The sequence below is a fragment of the Panthera uncia genome, chromosome D1, assembly GCF_023721935.1.
Source record: "Panthera uncia isolate 11264 chromosome D1, Puncia_PCG_1.0, whole genome shotgun sequence".
Taxonomy (NCBI): domain Eukaryota; kingdom Metazoa; phylum Chordata; class Mammalia; order Carnivora; family Felidae; genus Panthera; species Panthera uncia.
The window spans coordinates 73,464,046-73,482,119 of NC_064808.1; the positions used below are offsets into that span (position 1 = coordinate 73,464,046).

Genomic DNA, 18,074 nt, shown 5'->3' on the forward strand with positions numbered 1-18,074 from the left:
GAGAGGGCAGCCCAAGATTTCAGATAAGCTAGTGCCTGGGCTTGGAACTATCTTTATTACATGGCTAAGATCCCCAGACCTCCTCACCCTGGCAAATCAAAACAAAAGATTTGTCCCTTCCCCAAGACTTGTCCATTTCACCGGATGGTACCTCTGTCCATTTGTGTAAAGCCCCAAATCTAGGAGTAATGTTTTTTAATCTTTATTTATGTTGAGAGAGAGAGACAGCATGAGAGGGGCAGGGGCGGAGGCAGAGAGAGAGAGTCCCAAGCAAGCTGCATGCTGTCAGCCAGGAGTCCAATGCGGGGCTCGAACCTACGAACTGTGAGATCATGACCTGAGCAGAAATCAAGAGCCAGATGCTTAACCGACTGAGCCACCCAGGCGCCCCCAGGAGTAATTTTTAAATTTTCCTCACCTTCTGTCTCCCTGTCCATGATTTATCCAGCCATATCCCCAATCCATCCATGATTTCTCTGCCGCTGCTGCCCTGTGAGACTTCATGGTTCTCACCTAGACCACGCTCAGGCCTCCCTGCGGGCGCCCTTCGTGCATTTTGCCACTGCATCCCATCTGCAGACCAGTCAGTGGGGCAGCTCCTCTGCGGCCGCGGTCTACACCAAGGGCTGGCCTTGGCTGACAAAGGCCTTTGCTCGTGGCTCTGGTCGTATCTCACACTACTTGCAGACTGTACTCGGTATTTGCGTGTGCGCTCTCTTTCGTACTCATTGGTGCCTATGCTAAATCCTGACCTGGGCCCCGTGCCCTAGCTGATTCCCCTACCTGGGAGACTCCTTTTCCTCCTCCTTTCCCCAGGGTCCTTCTTATCTGTCATTCAGACTTCAACGCAAGCACCCACGTCTCCCTCCCTGACCTCTCTGTACGAACTAGGCACGTAGCCACTCACAGTCACATTACTCTGCTATACCTGGCCGATCAGCTTGTCCCCGAACATGTAAGCCTCACGAGAGCAGGGACCTTGTATCCGCCGTGACCAAAACAGTGCTGATTAGAGGGAGAACGCATTAAATGCCTGTGGCTGAAGGACCCAACCTGCTCTACTGGCGCCAGCACCCAGATGTGCGCTGATGGCCTCTGGTAGCCCAGGCCAGTCGCTGGGACGCGTCCTTTTGTGACTCCCCCCCCCCGCCCCGCCCCCCTGCTCCCCTGTTTCTCGGCTGTGATGACCGGTGTCCACTTCCCTTGCAGCCGCCCCTGCCAGCTCCCTTTCCCGTCGACAGTGCAGCCGCACAGCCCGATGTCCTCCCAGAACCCCTCCGCCGGCGGGCCGCTGCACTCCGTGTCCGTGCCGCTCGCGCTGCCCATGACCCTGGCGGCCCCGCAGCCCCCGCCCGCCGCCTCCCCCAGCCAGCAGCTCGGGCCGGACGCGTTCGCCATCGTGGAGCGAGCCCAGCAGATGGTGGAGATCCTGACCGAGGAGAACCGCGTGCTGCACCAGGAGCTTCAGGGTTACTACGACAATGCCGACAAGCTCCATAAGGTAGGTGACTTCCGGAGGGAAGGAGAGGGGAAGGGACAGAGTTGTTTCCCTGCTGCTTGACTCGCCAGCAGCGACCCCCGTGTATTCCAGGCACTGTGCAAAGCTTTAGGGAGACGAATAAAGAGGACACAGGCCCTGCCTTGGAGGAGCTTACCGCCCAAAAGGGGGAGGGTTGCCTAAGCTAACACCTGCTGTAGGGTGTCAGGTGGTTATAGAAGGTACAGTGAGGGTGGCCCTGGACCTGGGACTCAGAGGTGGGTAGTATTTCCCCAGGAGGACAGCGGGAATATTAGAGGGTGTGGCCGCCTTCATTCTTAGGGCTTTATGCCGAGAGCCACAGTCAGGAAGACTTTATGCAAGATGAACTGTGGTAGGCAGTGATTTCATGGTGACCGCCCACCCCCATGTGTCAGCACCAGAAATGCTTGTGGTAGAACAGAAGAGGTGAAGGGGCAAAGGGCAATAGGATGTTTTAGCGTAGCAGAGCCACAGGGCACTAGCTTCCTTTCTGGAGGCGAGGGGGCATGTGTGGTAGAAGTGATCTTGTAAGAGTCTGAGTCCCTGGCTCTGTCCTGGACAATCAGGGGCTTTTATAAATAGAAAAGGTAGGAATATAAACCCTGCCTGACTGCAGGAGCCTTGCCGTTTGGTTCCATATGTCAGTTAATGCTCCCGGTTGGCCCATTTAGTGTTCACCTCTCAGGTAAGGCGGAGTCTTTGTCGCTGGTCCGGTTTTCAGAGTAGTGGGCGCCTCTGATTTCCTGGCGGTACCCAGTGGGGAGCAGTGGGTTTGATGGTGCAAATGTTCACAGACAGAATCTGCCCCAGCACGTTTGTGCAGAGCTTCCACTGAAGAGGTCTGGAGCTCCCTGGAGTCAAGACCAGACTTGGTCCGGAGAGCTCCGGATGCCTTTCCTGGAGGGAGAAGATGAGAGCCAAAAACAAATGGGCTGCCTGAAGGTGGCGGCCTCACTCCCACCCTGCTCGGACCGTAAAAGCTGGGAAACCAGCATGCTGTCTCGTGGCCTTGGTTGTAAGTCACTGTTCAGGCCCAAACTTGTGTCTGACACGTCCTGGGGCAGCTTCCTTCCGGGTGCAGTCGAACACTGGGAAGGAGCTACTCAGCCCCTCCTGGGAAATAACGAATTCTTCTCCCCAATGAAGCTGTATGGCAGACATGTCCAGGAGTTACGCAGACCCAGCTGAGGGCAGTTTAGTTCTGGGTCTTTTCGCGTGAAGATCTTTGTGGGTTTTGTTTTGTTTTGTTTTGTTTTTTAATTTACTTTAGAGATTTAGAGAGAGAGAGAGAGAGGCAGAGGGGCAGAGGGAGGGAGACAGAGAAAGAGAACCTTCAGCAGGGCTCAATCCCATGACCCTGGCGTCATGACCTGAGCCAAAATCAAGAGTTGGACGCTCAACCAACTGAGCCACCCAGGTGCCCCACACACATCTCTTTCTTGATTTCAGCGCACATTTCTGTTTTGAAAAACAAAATCAATCTCCCGGTGACTCAGTTTCCCTGCACAGGGGGTGATTATTAACCTTTGCAGCCAAAAGGATTCTGATGACCAAGAAAGGAAAAATCAAAAGCTGTTTCCTTTCTGGAACTCAAAACTCCTTCAGTCCCTTGAATATTGTAAATGGTTCTATAATTATTACGTGCCCTTAATCAGCCATGTGTCAAACTGGAATTGCCAGTTTGAACACCCAAATTTTGGTGGATACTTGCCGTATTCGTCACGAGTTCCCCAGCTGTTGTCAACAACTGGGACTGAGAGACACAAGGGCTGCCTGCAATCTGCACCTTAACATTTCGTGGCTTGTGTGCCCGAGGTCGGCCTTGCCCCAGGTGTTGCCTCCGCATCGGCCGCACTGCTCGGCTGTGTGCCGGCAGGCCTGGGGAGAGGACTGTCGGATGAGGTGACGACCTCACTTGGCAGTGAGGATGACCCAGCTTTGGGTGGAGACACGAACTGTGCCGGAGGATGTGGGCGCCCTGTGCCAACAGGAACATCCATCCCGGGGCCCTCACAGCGTTGAGAGCGCTCGCAGAGATTCATTGTAAGGGCGAAACCAGAAATAGATGAATTTTTAATTACAGGGCTTACCCTCTGCATCCCGTGCCAGGAACACAGCAGGGAAGAACAACTAAACGCAGAGCCTGCCGGAGCGCAGCCTAGATAGGAAGCCCCTGTTTCCAGAGAGGCGCAAGGTGGTGATTATCGCTGTTGGTGTTGGAATGATGGTTGAGGACCCCCAGAAAGAGTGGCTGTTTTTAGTTTTTCCTTTGGGTCGCTCATTTTGCTTCTCTTTCCTCCCAGTTTCCCTGAAACCTAATTAATGGATAGAGTTTCTAGCAGGACTAGACTGTGGGCTGTTGAGAGGGTTGGCCTCAGAAGCCGTCAGGGCACACAGATGGGCATTTGAAGGGAAAGGGCCAGGTATTTATGGCTCCCCCAGGCTTGCTTTAGGGGAGACCCTCTTTTCTCAGCGCAGTAGCGGTGGCTTTGACTGGGCCATCTGCCGCTTGCACGGAAGGCCAGTCTTTGTCCTGTGGGTCTCTGGACTGTGCACATGAAGGGGCACAGGGAAACACCAGCATCTAGAGCTTGGAGTCGCTGAGATTTTCTCCGGGCTTCTCACTCTGCTCATAGTTCTGTTCCTGGGGCAAGCGTCTCTCTGTGTGCTTTCAGGGGCTCTGCGGCTTGGCCTAAGAGCTTCCTGACATCCAGCTGGAAGGGAAAATAGGCGCTGTGAAGGCAAACCCAGGGCTGTGTTCAGAGGATCGTACTCGGACCATCACTAGCCCAGGTGTTTGCATAGCCTGTCCAACCTTCCCTTTATCTTTAACAAATATCAGGGGGATTCAGATGTTCTGGACACGGTGGGTATGGGGTTCCCGTTCTGAAGGAGTGTGCAGTCAAATCATAGAGCTTTAGACTTAAAATTCTTAAAATGATTCTAGTCTAGCTTCCCACTCTTGAGGAATCCTCGCTTCATGTGCCTGAAAGGAGAGCTCTCATTTTTTACTTGAATGCCTACAGAGGAGAGAAGCTCCCTACCGGGCATCCTTCTGGAAAACGTAGTTAGGAAATAATCCCTTATGTGGAATCAAAAGCTGCATCTCTTAAACTTCCTACATGGAGTCATAGCTCTGTCCTCCCTCACCACACTGAAGGAGACTAACGTCTCCATCAGGAAATGCCTTGTACTGAACTGAAACCCTTACCCTTTCTCACTTGGGAGCTATAGTCAAGTTAACCGTATCCCAGTTCTTCATTGTTTTAGTATCTAAGATAGCAAACCATGCTGTCACAGGGACGCTGCAGTTAGTTTCCTTTTATAGTATGCAGAGGGCAGCTCTTTCAGTGAAAGGAAAGAATCCACGATCGGGTATGGTTCATCAGTGCCCAAGTCTGTCTTTGGGAACTTAACAACATTTAAAGATTAATTGATCAGTCTGTATTTTTGTCGTGGGCAGGGCAGAGTTTTCGGGCGGTAAGGGCTTATTTTCTGCACTCGAGGAGCTGACAGTCAAATTGGGGATGTAAAGTACACACGTGCACAACCGAATTCCAGTCAGATGAACCCTGCAGATGGAAGTCTGTGAAATCAGCTAGAGCGAAGTTCCAGTGGCCAGTGTAGTTGAAGACAGTTTCTGGCTTGACTTCTTCGTTGTCCTGGACTTGAAGCACTGAGCACCTCAGAGGGGATGCCTCCCTCAGGGTCTATGCTGCCCTAGGCTTCCCAGCACTAGGTGATGCCCTCTGGCCCTCAAGGGGACGGTCCCTGAGGCATGCCCATCTGTCTGAAAACAAAGGCCATCTTTTATAGATGAAATTAGCATAGAAATGATGACATGTTCCAAAGCCAACTCTTCTGCAAACAAAATTAAAAGGGAGGAACATGATTTGGGGGAGGGCTAGGAACAGGAGTCAGGATGTGCCCTTCTCTGGCTGCCCTATTCCCAACAGTTCACGAGATCTTGGGAAGAAACAGAAAGGCCTATTGAAACGAGGGGACTCTGAGAGAATCGACTCTGGTAGCCGGAGGCCTTTGGGAGAATAACACGGTGCCCAGAGGGGCCTTGGCATTTGGCTCCTCCATCCCACAGAAGCCCTGATGCTCTCCACACCTCTTCACTGGCCTCTTCTTGGACGTGTCTTCTCGGCTCCATTGTAACCTGGGGCACCGACCACGTTCTCTCTTCGTAAAATTGTGGCACCCCCAGCTTCATTCCTGTCCAGTGGCTCCTCTGCCCCACGTACTGCACAGGGTTGACGCCCCCTCCTTGGCCCTGTCGTCTTCTGTCAATCTCCCTAAGTCGTCCCCGCTGTATGACATCAGCTGTCATCGGGACCCAGCGAGCCAGCCGCTCTCCGGGCTCCCAGACCTGCATCTCTACCTGCTACCTGGAAATCCTTGCCTGCTGTTCTGCAGGGAGGTCGGTGCCTCCCAAACCAGGCCGCTTTCCTTGGCTTTGCTAAGCCCGTTTCTCTTAGAATCACTTACTTTGGTCAAGTCTTATTACTCTGTCTTCCCAGATCCAAATGTCTACGTTGTCTTTGATTTCCTTCTCCTTTGCCATCCCGACCACTCCCTGTGCCCTGTTGACTCCACTCCTCAGTGTCATTGGAATTTGTCTTTTCAGTTGTCATAATTCCCTACCCTTGTCATCTGTCATTGAACTATTTACGTTAGCTTCTTACCTGGACTTGTTTCCTCCTGTTTCCTCTCCCTACACTCTCCCCCCCACCATCTCCCCCCCCCACCCCCTCTCCTTTTTGTATCTCTATAAAGCCTCAGATAAGGTCATGCTGCCCAGGTGCTTAGATACCCCTCTGTTCCCCAACGCTCCTTACCCCTGTAATTCCCCCTCACCCCTGAAGTCCTTCCTTCGGGACTAGCTCCCGCCCTCATGTCTGGCTGTCATCCCTGGACTACCTGTCATGTCAGAGACATGCACTTTCTCTTGTGGCCCTGTGCTGTGGCTCACGCCCTGTCTTCTGACCACAACGCCAAAGCCATTTGGCCTTTTCTGCTTGGGCAAACCCTGTGCATCCTTCAAGACTCATTTTAAGCGGCATTTTCTCTGATATCTTTTTTAAAGAAACCATTTCTCACCCCTGCAGAATTAATGACTTTATCGCTAGGCTGTCAGAGCATTACAGAACCACCACCCCCCGGTTCCCATTGCGTTGGAGAAGTGCACGTGCCTGGGGAGAGGCCGACACTAGACTGAGCTCCCAAAGACCGGGAATTATCTTACTAATTTCTGTATCCTTGGCACAAGGACACATCGAAAATGTGCGAGAGATGTCTGTAATGTCAGGACGTGCATTATTTACAGGGGTCCCAGCAGGGACTTTCTGATCAGAGCAGCTGAGGTACCGGCAGTTAGGGTGCCTGGCTCATGGTGACACAGGTCTCGTGTGAAGGGACCGAAAACACAATGCAGGTCTCTTGGTGCCCAGTGAGGGGCGCTAGTGCTTCAGCCCTCCCCACTGGGCCTCTGCTTCTTCTGACTCGGCACAGCAGTTCATCAAGGTTCCGTGTTCCCTTCTCCTGCGTGCATGTTACACAGCAATAAAATGGGGGTTGTTGACATCTACCTGGAAAGCATGCTGTTAGAGGAGACTCCTGTTAGAGCAGGTACGGCTACTTGTTATAGATTTACCTGCGCCCGAGATTAAAGGCACACCTCTTGACTTCTTGAAAAATGGAAAGAGAATGGTTTTAACCCCATATCTTTCAATTCCTTCACATAAAGAGGTTTCCTGTGGTGCATTTGTATATGATTAGATCCGAGTCCTTTGTCCTTATGCGGGTAAGTTCATAGACAAAGGGCTCAACATGCTGAGTAATGATGCCTCTCCTTGCGTGGATTTGATGTTCCTTTGGGGCCGGGTAGGAGGGGCTCTGGAAGACCACTGCACTTGTAGCCTGGAAATGTGGGTTCTAGCTGTGGCCCTTTAGTTTTTCTGTACATGAATACTTTTCCCTTACCTAAAGTGAGAAGAAGAAAAATAGTTGCAAATTGCCATACAAAATATAGGAGGTTGAAGTTATGTTTACATTCACCCCTTCCTGGTAAGTGTACAGAGAAACTTCTACAAGGTGACATTAGGCAGTCCAGCCAGCCTTGTGAACCTGCTGTTTACAGGGTCCTAACGTGGCCCTTAGAGGGCAGAGGGGGAATGGAACCGATTACGCATTTGGGGAGGCGTGCGACTGGAGGGGCAGGCAGACTGCACCCAAGACAGAGCCTTCGCACTCGGAATGCTGAAGAATCAGTGTCACAGAGGCACCCATGGGCATGCCAGGAATCTGACTTTCATGCCACTTCTTTCTTTCAGTTTGAAAAAGAGCTTCAGAGGATTTCAGAAGCCTATGAGAGCCTGGTCAAGTCTACTACCAAGCGAGAATCGCTGGACAAGGCGATGAGAAACAAACTGGAAGGCGAGATCCGAAGACTTCATGATTTCAACAGAGACCTGCGAGGCATGTCCAGCCCCACCCACACACTCTCTGCCCTAGACTCCCTTGTAGCTGGCTGCCTGGCCTCAGGTCCACACTGTCCGATGGTCCTGGAAAGTCCAACCACCGGGGGCAGGGGCACTCAAAGAGCAGGATTGTTCCTTTCTCCTTTGTAGGTTGTGGGCTGTGGGTTGCAGCACTGGGTCTGAGAAATGGCGGCCTCCGTGCACGAGCCCATGAAAGGGAGGGAGTGTGTGTGCAGCTCCTTCTCTGCTTTAAAAGTACTTGCTAGTCCATGGCAAATTTATTCAGTAAGATAAAAATAAAAACATCACTTCAAAATTTAAAAAAATAATAAAATACAAGTACTCAGTGATTTGTGACTACGCAAAGGCGAATGTTTGGATGCACAACCCTTCCCACATTGGGCTGAGTCATTGGGTGGCATTCTTTGAAAGCCACCGCTCCGCACTTGCTAGATATAGTAGAGAAGATGGAGCTAGACAGCATCCCTCTTGGAGGGAAAAAAAAAAACAAAAAACCCACAGTTGTGATAAATGTAGATACATATAAACTCCCCAAAAGCTGGAAGCCACCTGCAGCGGGATCTTGGCAGTCTCCAACCCGCAGAATGATTCAACCCCTAAAATTTTCCTTGTCTTTCAGTCAACTAAGCCATTTTTCAATTGCCTCGTCTGCCAAAATAATGTCCTGATGGCAGTCTCCAGGACCTAGAGCCTCCCTTTCCTATTCCTACAAATCCTTTTGTCTTGGGACTCGTGCACGTCCAACAAAGACTTCTTCTGAGTTATTTCACTGAAAAAGTGAAGACTTCACCAAGCAGTTTGAGCAGACACGGAACTCCGTAGGTAGACTCTTTATCCATTAGGTCATTTTGACTTTTTAAAAAAGTGTTTGGTATTTCTTGAATTGTTATTTCTATTTTTTGCTTCCCAGCTACGGGCAGCTGTCCCTGGCTAACCACAGGGCTGGTGGTGAGGGATAGAACTAGGGCTGGGTTTGAGGCCAAGGAGACTTAACCCCTTTTCAGGGACTTCAAAACAGGTTTGCCGGCCTTGCAGGCAGTGATGAGCGATGCACTTCTCAGAACCTGTGCTCGGCTGCCTCGCGCTGCTGCCTACCCTGACATCAGATGGCATGAAGGCACACAGCGTGCCCTCTGGAGACTTTCCTTTGGGTATTTGGGAGCACACTGCCCCTCCCCAAGAGTTACTCACTTTGGGGCCCCTTGCCTGAGCATCTCTGCATACTCAGCTCCTGGCACCCACGTCGTTTCTTGTTTGGATGGTGTCTTAGATCCATATGCATTTCTTTGTAACCATTTCCTCTTTGCACGCAGATCGACTGGAGACCGCCAACAGGCAACTGTCCAGCAGGGACTACGACGGGCACGAAGACAGAGCCGCAGAGGGGCTTTATGCTTCCCAGAGTGAGTCTCCAACATTCATCTGTCCTGACATTGGTATTCTTAAAAACTGGGGGCCTGCGGAAAGAATCTTACTAGTTTTAAGCAGGTTTGTAAGTAGGTCGTTGGCTTCTGGTTCGTTCATTTAGTGAATGAGCTGTTGGGCCTCGGAGGAGGCCCTTCTACGTCTGCCAGAGACGAAGCCAAGGTTGATTTGTTTTATTTCGGCAATGTGTATTCTGTCCTTCTGACCTACAGTTTCTCTCTAATATCCTCCCGGAGAAGCAACATGGCAGTCTTTCCTGACACTCACCACTTTCAGTCAGGTGCAACTCTTTTGCTCCACAGAGAGGGAAGGAGGCTCGTGGCGGCATTGGGTCCTCCTGGCATGTTCTGTGCTCCTTAGGTTCAGCACTTCAGGCCGGCCGCCTCTGGCAGCATCGAGTCACCGAAGGGTCTCACCTTGTATCTTCATATGTGGTGCCCGTTTCCAAAAGCCACTGAGCCCAGCGCAGCGCAGAATAAAATCATCAGTGGCTTCCTGTGCCTTTGGCTTTATTGGGAGAATATTTTATTCATTTTACCAGAGGCAAAAGATAGAAACAAATGGGTTTTGAGAAACCATCGGTCGTGGTTTGAATTCCTGCAAATCCATTGTACGTCAGAAATGTAAAAATCCAGGTCTTTTTTTTTTTTTAAGCTGTTTAGAAAATCAAATTTATTTCTGTATCATAAGTTTCAGTAAGTCCTGTGTATCCAGACACTGGCCATCCCTTGTATAATGGTGGTGTTCTGATGCTTGGGTCCTGAGTACAGCCTTACGTTTTCAAGACTGGGAAATAGTTGGTTCAATTTTCTAATTCCCAGTACTCTTTGGTTGGGTTCAATTTCCGTTGTTTCCCCCAAATTTACTCTTGGGACCACTCCATTTATTTGTCTCAGCTTCAGTTTTTTAATTCTGTTTTGGGAAGTGGACACTTAACCCCGTCAAGGGGTTTTGCCTCCGATTCCTTGGGTGTCTGGCAATAGGTGAATTGGCTTGTGTTCCAGATTTACATAAAACAAAACTATGTCAGCATCTTGAATTACTCGCTCTCCTAACAAATATTATTTCCTCTAATGGGTGCGGTCCATCTACCATCTCATCTGAGCTTTCGTTAAAAAAAAAAAAAAAAAAATCACCTGTACTATTTGCGTTTAGGATTGTGACACCTTGCTTTTGGATGACCGTGTGCCTAGGTGGAGTGCGTGTCTTTGGCAGTCACGGGAGCAATGTCACCCTGCTGGGACCCTGCCTTCTTGTCAGGGGATATTATTTTGTCACATAGTTTAAGTGAAAATGGAAAAGCCAATTAGTTTCATCTGATGGGCATTAGCTCCAGCCTCCCAGCCCAGACTATGCTGATGGAATAATAAGATTTGGTGCTGTGTGAGCTGAGAAATGTTCCTGAAGACTTGAACCTCCTGGCTGAAAGCTAAAACATTAATAACGCAGGCAAAGAGGGCCTCTAGCTTTACAGGGAATGATTTGTTCTGTGCAAACGTGCTCCACTGTGTTCCGAAGGCATAAACAAGAGCGTCCAGAGACATTTTTCAACTGCTTGAAGGTATCTCAGTGTTGATGTGTAATGTAATTGAATCAGGGCATTTGAAGCAGGTTTGCTAGCAGGGATAGCTAACAAAGTTTTCAAAGCCTACTCTTTATAGGACACTTGTGCCTTTATCACAGCTTTATAATTATTTGCGTTAGCTTTTCCTCGCCTGGTGTGGCAAGAGAAGGACTTGAGATGTTATTTCAAATTTGCAGGTAGGTTTTTTTTTTTTCTTAGTGAGTTGTAAGAACTCTTTGTAAACTAAGGAAATTAGCATGTACCCTACATGTTGCCGATATTTTCCTCAGTTGTTTTTTAATCTTCGATTACAGTGTTCTTTATGTTACAGGAGATTTTTTTAAGTAACCTTATTTATGCCATCTAGGTCTTATATCATGTTTAGAGATGGTTGTCGCTCACCAAGATTATAAAAATATTCACCTATGTTTTCTTCAGATGTGTTTATGATTTCACTGTTTGCAAGGCTTATTATATTTCGGAAGCTAGTTAGGGAGGCACAGTAAAGGAGAAATTCACGAAGGACTAACCTAGAGGTAAGAAGACTAATTTCCAGATATTTTAGGATCTAGACAAGAGGTCCTGAACTAAAACAGAAATAGTGATGGAGGGTAGAGGAGAGAGAAGTAAGTGACGAAATTAGTAGGATTCGGTGACCAATTGAGTAATGGCAGTGAGAGCGTGAGAGAAAGGGGTGACTGAGCAATAAGATGGATGGTCACCCTTTACCAGTAAAAAGCAGGAGTAGCATGTTGGGATTAGATAATGAGGAATGGTTTGAGCACGCTGAGTCATCTCATGCTGCGGCCCCTCGCTAAATGAGCAGGTGTAACAGTAGGGGCAGACATGCCCAGAAGGCTGGTGATGGACACTGCCCCCTGGCAGGCTTCAGCATGTGGGCACAGAATGGCAGGCATGAATTACTACCCCTCCTCATCGTTATTAATGTGTTCCATTATCCGTGTATTGTTTTAGAAGCTCTATTATTGGAATACTTCTTAAGTTTTTTTTTTAATGTTTTATTTTCGAGAGAGAGAGAGACAGGATGCGAGCAAGGGAAAGGCAGAGAGAAAGGGAGACGCAGAATCAGAAGCAGACTCCAGGCGCCGAGCTGTCAGCACAGAGCCCGACGTGGGGCTAGAACCCACGAACTGTGAGATCATGACCTGAGTCAAAGTCAGACACCCAACTGACTGAGCCACCCAGGCGCCTCTGGAATGCTTTTTAAATGCTTAGTAATCATAATTAGAAGCATTGCACACACAAAAGCAGCCATCCTTTTCAAATGAATCTTTTGAGATTCTAGCCCGTGGCTAAGAGAAAGCAAGACTGCAGACCAAATAGTAGTGACTTCTCTGAGTAACACAAGCCAGCGAGCTAAGGCTAAGTCGCCAAGCCCCTGACAAACACCTTGGCCAATGGAGACATTGGAGGGAAGGGGAAAGTAGAGTCTGGTATGTTTGATTTTTTTTTTTTTTTTGCTAGGTGTTCTTGTTGGATCAGGTCCAACAAGGTCTAGTTGTTCAGGTCCAAGAACACCCAAGGAACTCTTGCAGTACATTGGTCAGTAGGATTTCTGTAAAGCTCTCTCTAATAATAGAGGGAGAAACTCCTTCCTGGCCAGATCACTAAATCTCTCTGCTGCCCAGGGGAGTTTTCCTTTGAGGCCTGAACTCTCTGCTCTTAAGTTGGAGCCTGATGAAGACCTCGGTGGACTGCCAGGGCTCTTCAGATTGAAACGAACATTAAACAGGGTGATTATTGAGCCTCCCTTGATCGTGAACTCTGTCGGTATTAAAAACTGCACTCAATTAAGTGCTTAGGAGTTTGGTGACTGCGCAGAGTTGTTTTTTTCTATCACCTCATGGTGTTGCATCCCTGTCTTTGGAGGAATTCAAAGTTTTATTTGGTTGATTTCTGGGTTTGCTCATTTATTTTTCTAAATATTTTTGCAAACAAATTCTCCTGAAAAACAGGGCATCTAGCCAATCCCTATTTTGTCTGTGCGAAACTGGGGCTTCTTTGTCCCGTTTAATGTCTTTAACTTACTGGGACCCCTGGTCTTCCCATTCATGTATTTGTCTGTGTCATGCACATGCACTTGTGCACGTCCTCACGCATGCGCACACACACGTACAGCAGAGGCGGGCCGCTGCCCACCAAAGGCAGAGCCCCGGGAATGTTTGTCGTCGTTCTTAGCTCTGTCTTCTCCATAAGTACAACGGCTTAACTGTTTTTTCTCTCTGAAAATTGTTAGCTCTGCAGAATTCCCATGTCATTAGGCCAGAAAACCCAAAATGAAATATTAGATCCATGGAAACTGGACTAGTAGAGATGATCTCACTGCGTTCTCGGGTTGAGTGGGAGCTCGTTAGCTCTGGCGTATGTGTGTTATTCCAGGATGAAACCAGTCATGTCCCATGGTGTGTGAGAACTTATCTCTGCCCCTCCAGGGTTCTTTAGACCCTACAGGTTGAGCATATTTGGTTAAATTTCAGTCTGTTGTAAGTTAGATTCTGGCTGTTAAATGGTGTCCCTCTCTTAAAAAAAAAAAAAATAGGTTTTGAACACTCCGTTATTTGTCCAAGTTGTTGAAAAATGAGTGTACCTAAGTCAGAACCATATGGATTTGATTTTTCTTATAATTCTCATGGGCTTGGAAATTAACAAAAAAAAATGTGTGTGACCAACGTATTTTAGAAATAACAGTAATTTGCCGTTTTCCATGTGTTTTGTAATCATCATCTTACTCTTAAATCCTGTTTTAGGTACTTTGATTTTCTGTCTTTCGTAGCATATAAAAGAAACTACCATAATTTCCTGCAAGAACATCCCTCTGAGATGTTTGTATTTCCTGCAAGGGCTTGTGTGAAACACCAAGCAGAATTTACAATGACAGAAACATTGGTTCAGCTGACCCACGTAGAGCATGAGGAGATTGTTCTGAATCCTCATTGGGTTTCATTTCCTCGTATTGTGAGTTCCCATCAGGTTTCATTGGGAAAGACAGGTTAGGTTATGGGTGCACTGGTTTACCCCTCCTCTGGGCCTGCCAGTGCCCACAGCTTCTCCTGAACCCCTACTGCAGTGTTTACTGGCATTCCATATGGGTGTGATTTATTTGCATGGATCTCCTCTTCTAGGTGGGAGAGCTGTAGGCGTTCTCTACCAATAGTCACGGTACCCATCTCCAACCCGCACTACAAGCCCTTGAACCTTTTTATGTTCCTGGCACTCAATAAGTGTGTATTGAGGGAACGAATAAAAGTGGAAAATCCTTGTAACATTAGGCTGGAAATTCTCCTGATGGAGCATCCGTATCGAAATGTTCTTTTCAGCTATCTCCCAGTCATGTTTGGAGATAACCTGGGTTATCCTCAGTTATTTTTGAGACATTAGGCAAATTATTAAAAAGAACTATCAGAATAGGAGCAATTTAAAAATTGCTCAAATTCCCTTTTGGCCTTGTTCTTTCCCTCCTTCCTTTTTTTCCAGGTAGGAGGATATCCAGGTAAGGGAAATCTTTTACTAATAAGATACTATTAAGTAATAAGATAATAATAAGTAATATTTAATAGTATTTTTCCTGAACATTGGTATTAATAGAGTTGACTTTGGTTCCCTTGACTCCTTCTCTTTTACTCCGTTGTGGTTGTGTTGGAGATGAGAGTTGACCATTTTGTAGCAGTCGGCCAGATGTTTATGCTGACCAATCCGTAGGCCATTCCAGACACCACAGATCAGTGCCTGCGTGAAGAGGAAGGACTTGTCCATGAAACCTGCCAAGGCAGTGTCATTTAAGTTGAGAAAATGGTCCTGCCCCAAATTAACCGATGCTCCTTAGAGACGATCCCTATGTTTAATAGGACTGTGCAGTCCTTAATATCAAAGGTTTTGTGGGTACAAGCTCAAGCAAATAATCGTGGATCGGGTGCTGCATGATCTGAATCCTGGTCTCACACTAACGAACTCGGTGACTTGAAGATAGATGCTTACTCTCCCTGTACCTCCATTTCTTCTAAAGAAATAGAATAAATCTAATTCAACCAACAGAGCTCTGTGGGATAACCAGTGACGGGAAATGCAAAGACTTTATAAAATGCATTTATCCTGCATTACTTCTGTGGCGCGTGCATCTGTGCGTCCTCCATCAGTTCCAGCACTCGCGTTCTCTGGAAGGACCTGCCTGTTTTCAGGGCAGGGCGATGGGCTGCCTTCCCAAAGAATGCCTGCGTGGCTCACCGAGCCTTGCTGAATTTGGAAAGCAGAGCATGTGCATGCTCACACCACTCGATCAACCTTGACAGGCAGCACTGAGAAACTTCAAACCTACATGACAACCAGCAGCACGCCCAGGCTGCAGGGCATCTGTTGATGTTCAATCAAGTCTCCCCAAGTGTGAAAATTAACATTATTCGATTTGGCTGATTTTCTGTGCTTAAAGAACCAGAGCTGATTAAAGAACTGCCTCTTGATCATGTGGTGACACCGGCCTCTCACAACGGAATGTGGGTTATGAGTTTCACATTGCTGGTTTTCAAGCCGTGTAGCTCCTTGGCATTCCTGTTAGGGGACTGAAAAATCAAATGTCTTTGACTTTATTAGGGTCCATGTTTCTTGTACTAATATGTAGATGGACGGATGGACTGAGCACAAAACGAAAAACATGCTGAAGTCCATTTGCATTTCATGTGCCATCAGGAAACCCTCACTTTCCCTGGCAGTTCAGAACCAGGAAATCCAGGATCTCAGGTCTCAGCTCAAAAGGCAATTGCCAGAGAAGTCTTTGAGAATAGGGTGAAGTCTTCCTTTTATATCCTTCTCCCACGCCTGGTACTTTTTCCCTTGTAAACGCCCATTACGGTTGTACATAAATAACTGTGGGGATGGTCATGGTCTGTCTTCCCTTCCTAAACTGTATGCAGCATGAGGGTTGGGGCCCTGTCAGCCACCCTCACTGTTGTCCCAGCTCATTTATCTCCAGACCCTGGTACAGTGCCTGGCACTTAGAGTCATTTAATAAATATTTGTTGTTGGGGCACCTGGGTGGCTCAGTCGGTTAAGCGTCCGACTTCGGCTCAGGTCATGATCTCACAGTTTGTGGGTTTGAGCCTCACGTCGGGCTCTGTGCTGACAGCTCGGAGCCTGGAGCCTGCTTCTGATTCTGTGTCTCCCTCTCTCTCTGCCCCTCCCCTGCTCACACTCTTGTCTCTTTCTGTCTCTCAAAAATAAATAAATGTAAAAAAAAAAAATTAAAATATTTGTTGGCTACTGAATAAAATGATGATGATTCTCATTTAACTAAGCAGTTATTGGCTATTTCCTCTGTACAAGTTGTATTCTAGGCCACAGGTCAGCAGACTCTTTCTGTAAAGGGCCAGATGGTAAATAATTTTAAGCTCAGGGGCCACAACTGCTCCACTCTGTGCCTGTAGTCTGCAAGCTGCCATAGATGGTCCATAAGCACGTGGGTGTGGCTGAGTTCCAATGAAACTTGATTTACAGAATGAGGCTGTGGGATTTGGTTCATAGGTCATAGTGTGCTGACCTCTGTCCCAGGTATTAGTCATGGCAGGAAAGAAAAAGAAGGAACCTCAGTAAAAGGAACATGGAAAATGAAATCCTCCTGAAGCATTCCCTAGATCTCACTTTGTGAATTGCCCTAACTAATAAATCAAGATGTAATTGTTATTTGCTTTCCTGGGAGTTTCACAGTCCTCTTTTACTTAATCCCGAATCAGGGAAGCATGATGATTATCATTTTAGATAAACCGAGACACGTAGAAATGCAGACACAAGGCTTAGCTCCCAGTGAGGATCAGGAATTTGATAATGATGGAGGGCTGGGCAGGATTAGCCAGTGGTTAATGGTAGGTAACTGCCTGGATAGTGAGGTCTTAGGGGTGCCTTTCCTATCAGTGCCAGAAATTCCTGCCCTAAGCAGCCTCCTGGGAGATGAGGTCTGCAGATCTTGGAGAGGACCTTGAAGGTCACAAATCTGGTCAGGAGCAATGCATGTATCCTCTGAACCGAAGCTCATTAAAAGGCCATCTGATTGCTGCTGTGAGTGACAGGGTCTTCAGAGGCTGCTGAGCTGACGGTTAAAAGTTTATCCTCAGGTACAGGTGCAGTTTGCCCCCTTTAATCTGTCCTGCGGGTCCTGGTTCAGGCCAGCCTGTGTGGAAGAACAGTAACAGCTGCCCGCGTTAATTGAGCACTTACTGTGTGACACGCACTCTGCTAGCCTCTGTAGGTACATTGCGTATTTTCATCCTCCAAACAACCTGTCAGGTCTGTATTCTAGGTATTTTGCAGATGAGGACCCTGAGGCACAGGAAGGTTAAGTAGCTTGTCCGTGGTCATACAAGGTGGTAAGTGGGGCAGACAGGTTTTGAACCCAGGTCATTCTGAGTCTGGAGCCCAAACATACTGAGCTGGCGTGGGTTGCCCTTCTTATATACTGGGAGGCGGAGAGAGAGGTTGTAATGTGAAGGGTGGCAGCGGGGGACTCCCAGTGACTTTAGGACACATTGAGTGTAGCCTGCATGTTTTACTAACGAAGAAACCTCAGCCAAGCACGGTCCAGTGGTTTGCCCAAGGCCCCGTAGGTGTTTAATGGCTAAACCACGATGACAATTACAGCTTCCTCGTTATGTTTTTTCTTCCCCTTCTGCAAAGGTCATCTCTTTTGGCTCTGGGGGTGATGAAAGATTTCACATTTTTACCTCAAGAAGAATCCGGGATAGTAGGGCAGACAAACAGTCCCTTTCTAGAATTGTTATTTGGTCACAAATTATTTAGCCCAGCACCGTGACTTATGATAATAATGTTTGGGTCTTCTCGAGTAAGTTCTAACTACTGGAATTAATATTCTGGACTTCCGACTTCTATATCTATCTTTGAACGCCCGCCAGTTATAACAGAAGGCCTTGTTGGATAATCCAGAATCTCTCTTCAAATACAAAAACAAAAGAATCATTGAGACTAGAATAGAACTTAGAGTCTAAAAAAAAAGATATCTCAAAATATCTATGAAATTAAACTTTTTGTTGTTGAAATG

The 18,074-nt window shown here is 47.8% G+C and overlaps 1 protein-coding gene and 1 long non-coding RNA gene across 7 annotated transcripts in view; one reads left to right on the plus strand and one right to left on the minus strand.

The window, feature by feature from the left end:
• AMOTL1 (angiomotin like 1) overlaps positions 1–18,074 on the plus strand; it is a 123,841-nt gene that overhangs the window by 76,348 nt on the left and 29,419 nt on the right. For all 6 annotated transcript variants that reach the window (XM_049653935.1, XM_049653942.1, XM_049653950.1 and 3 more), the window contains 3 exons: positions 1,210–1,501; positions 7,858–8,002; positions 9,339–9,428. In XM_049653935.1, the coding sequence (XP_049509892.1) occupies positions 1,210–1,501; positions 7,858–8,002; positions 9,339–9,428 (527 nt within the window). The remainder of the gene's footprint in view (positions 1–1,209; positions 1,502–7,857; positions 8,003–9,338; positions 9,429–18,074) is intronic.
• LOC125938668 (uncharacterized) lies at positions 187–1,175 on the minus strand. Its single transcript, XR_007462765.1, has 2 exons — positions 419–1,175; positions 187–337 (listed from the first exon to the last, which is right to left on the minus strand). It is a non-coding gene; the product is annotated as an uncharacterized LOC125938668 (long non-coding RNA).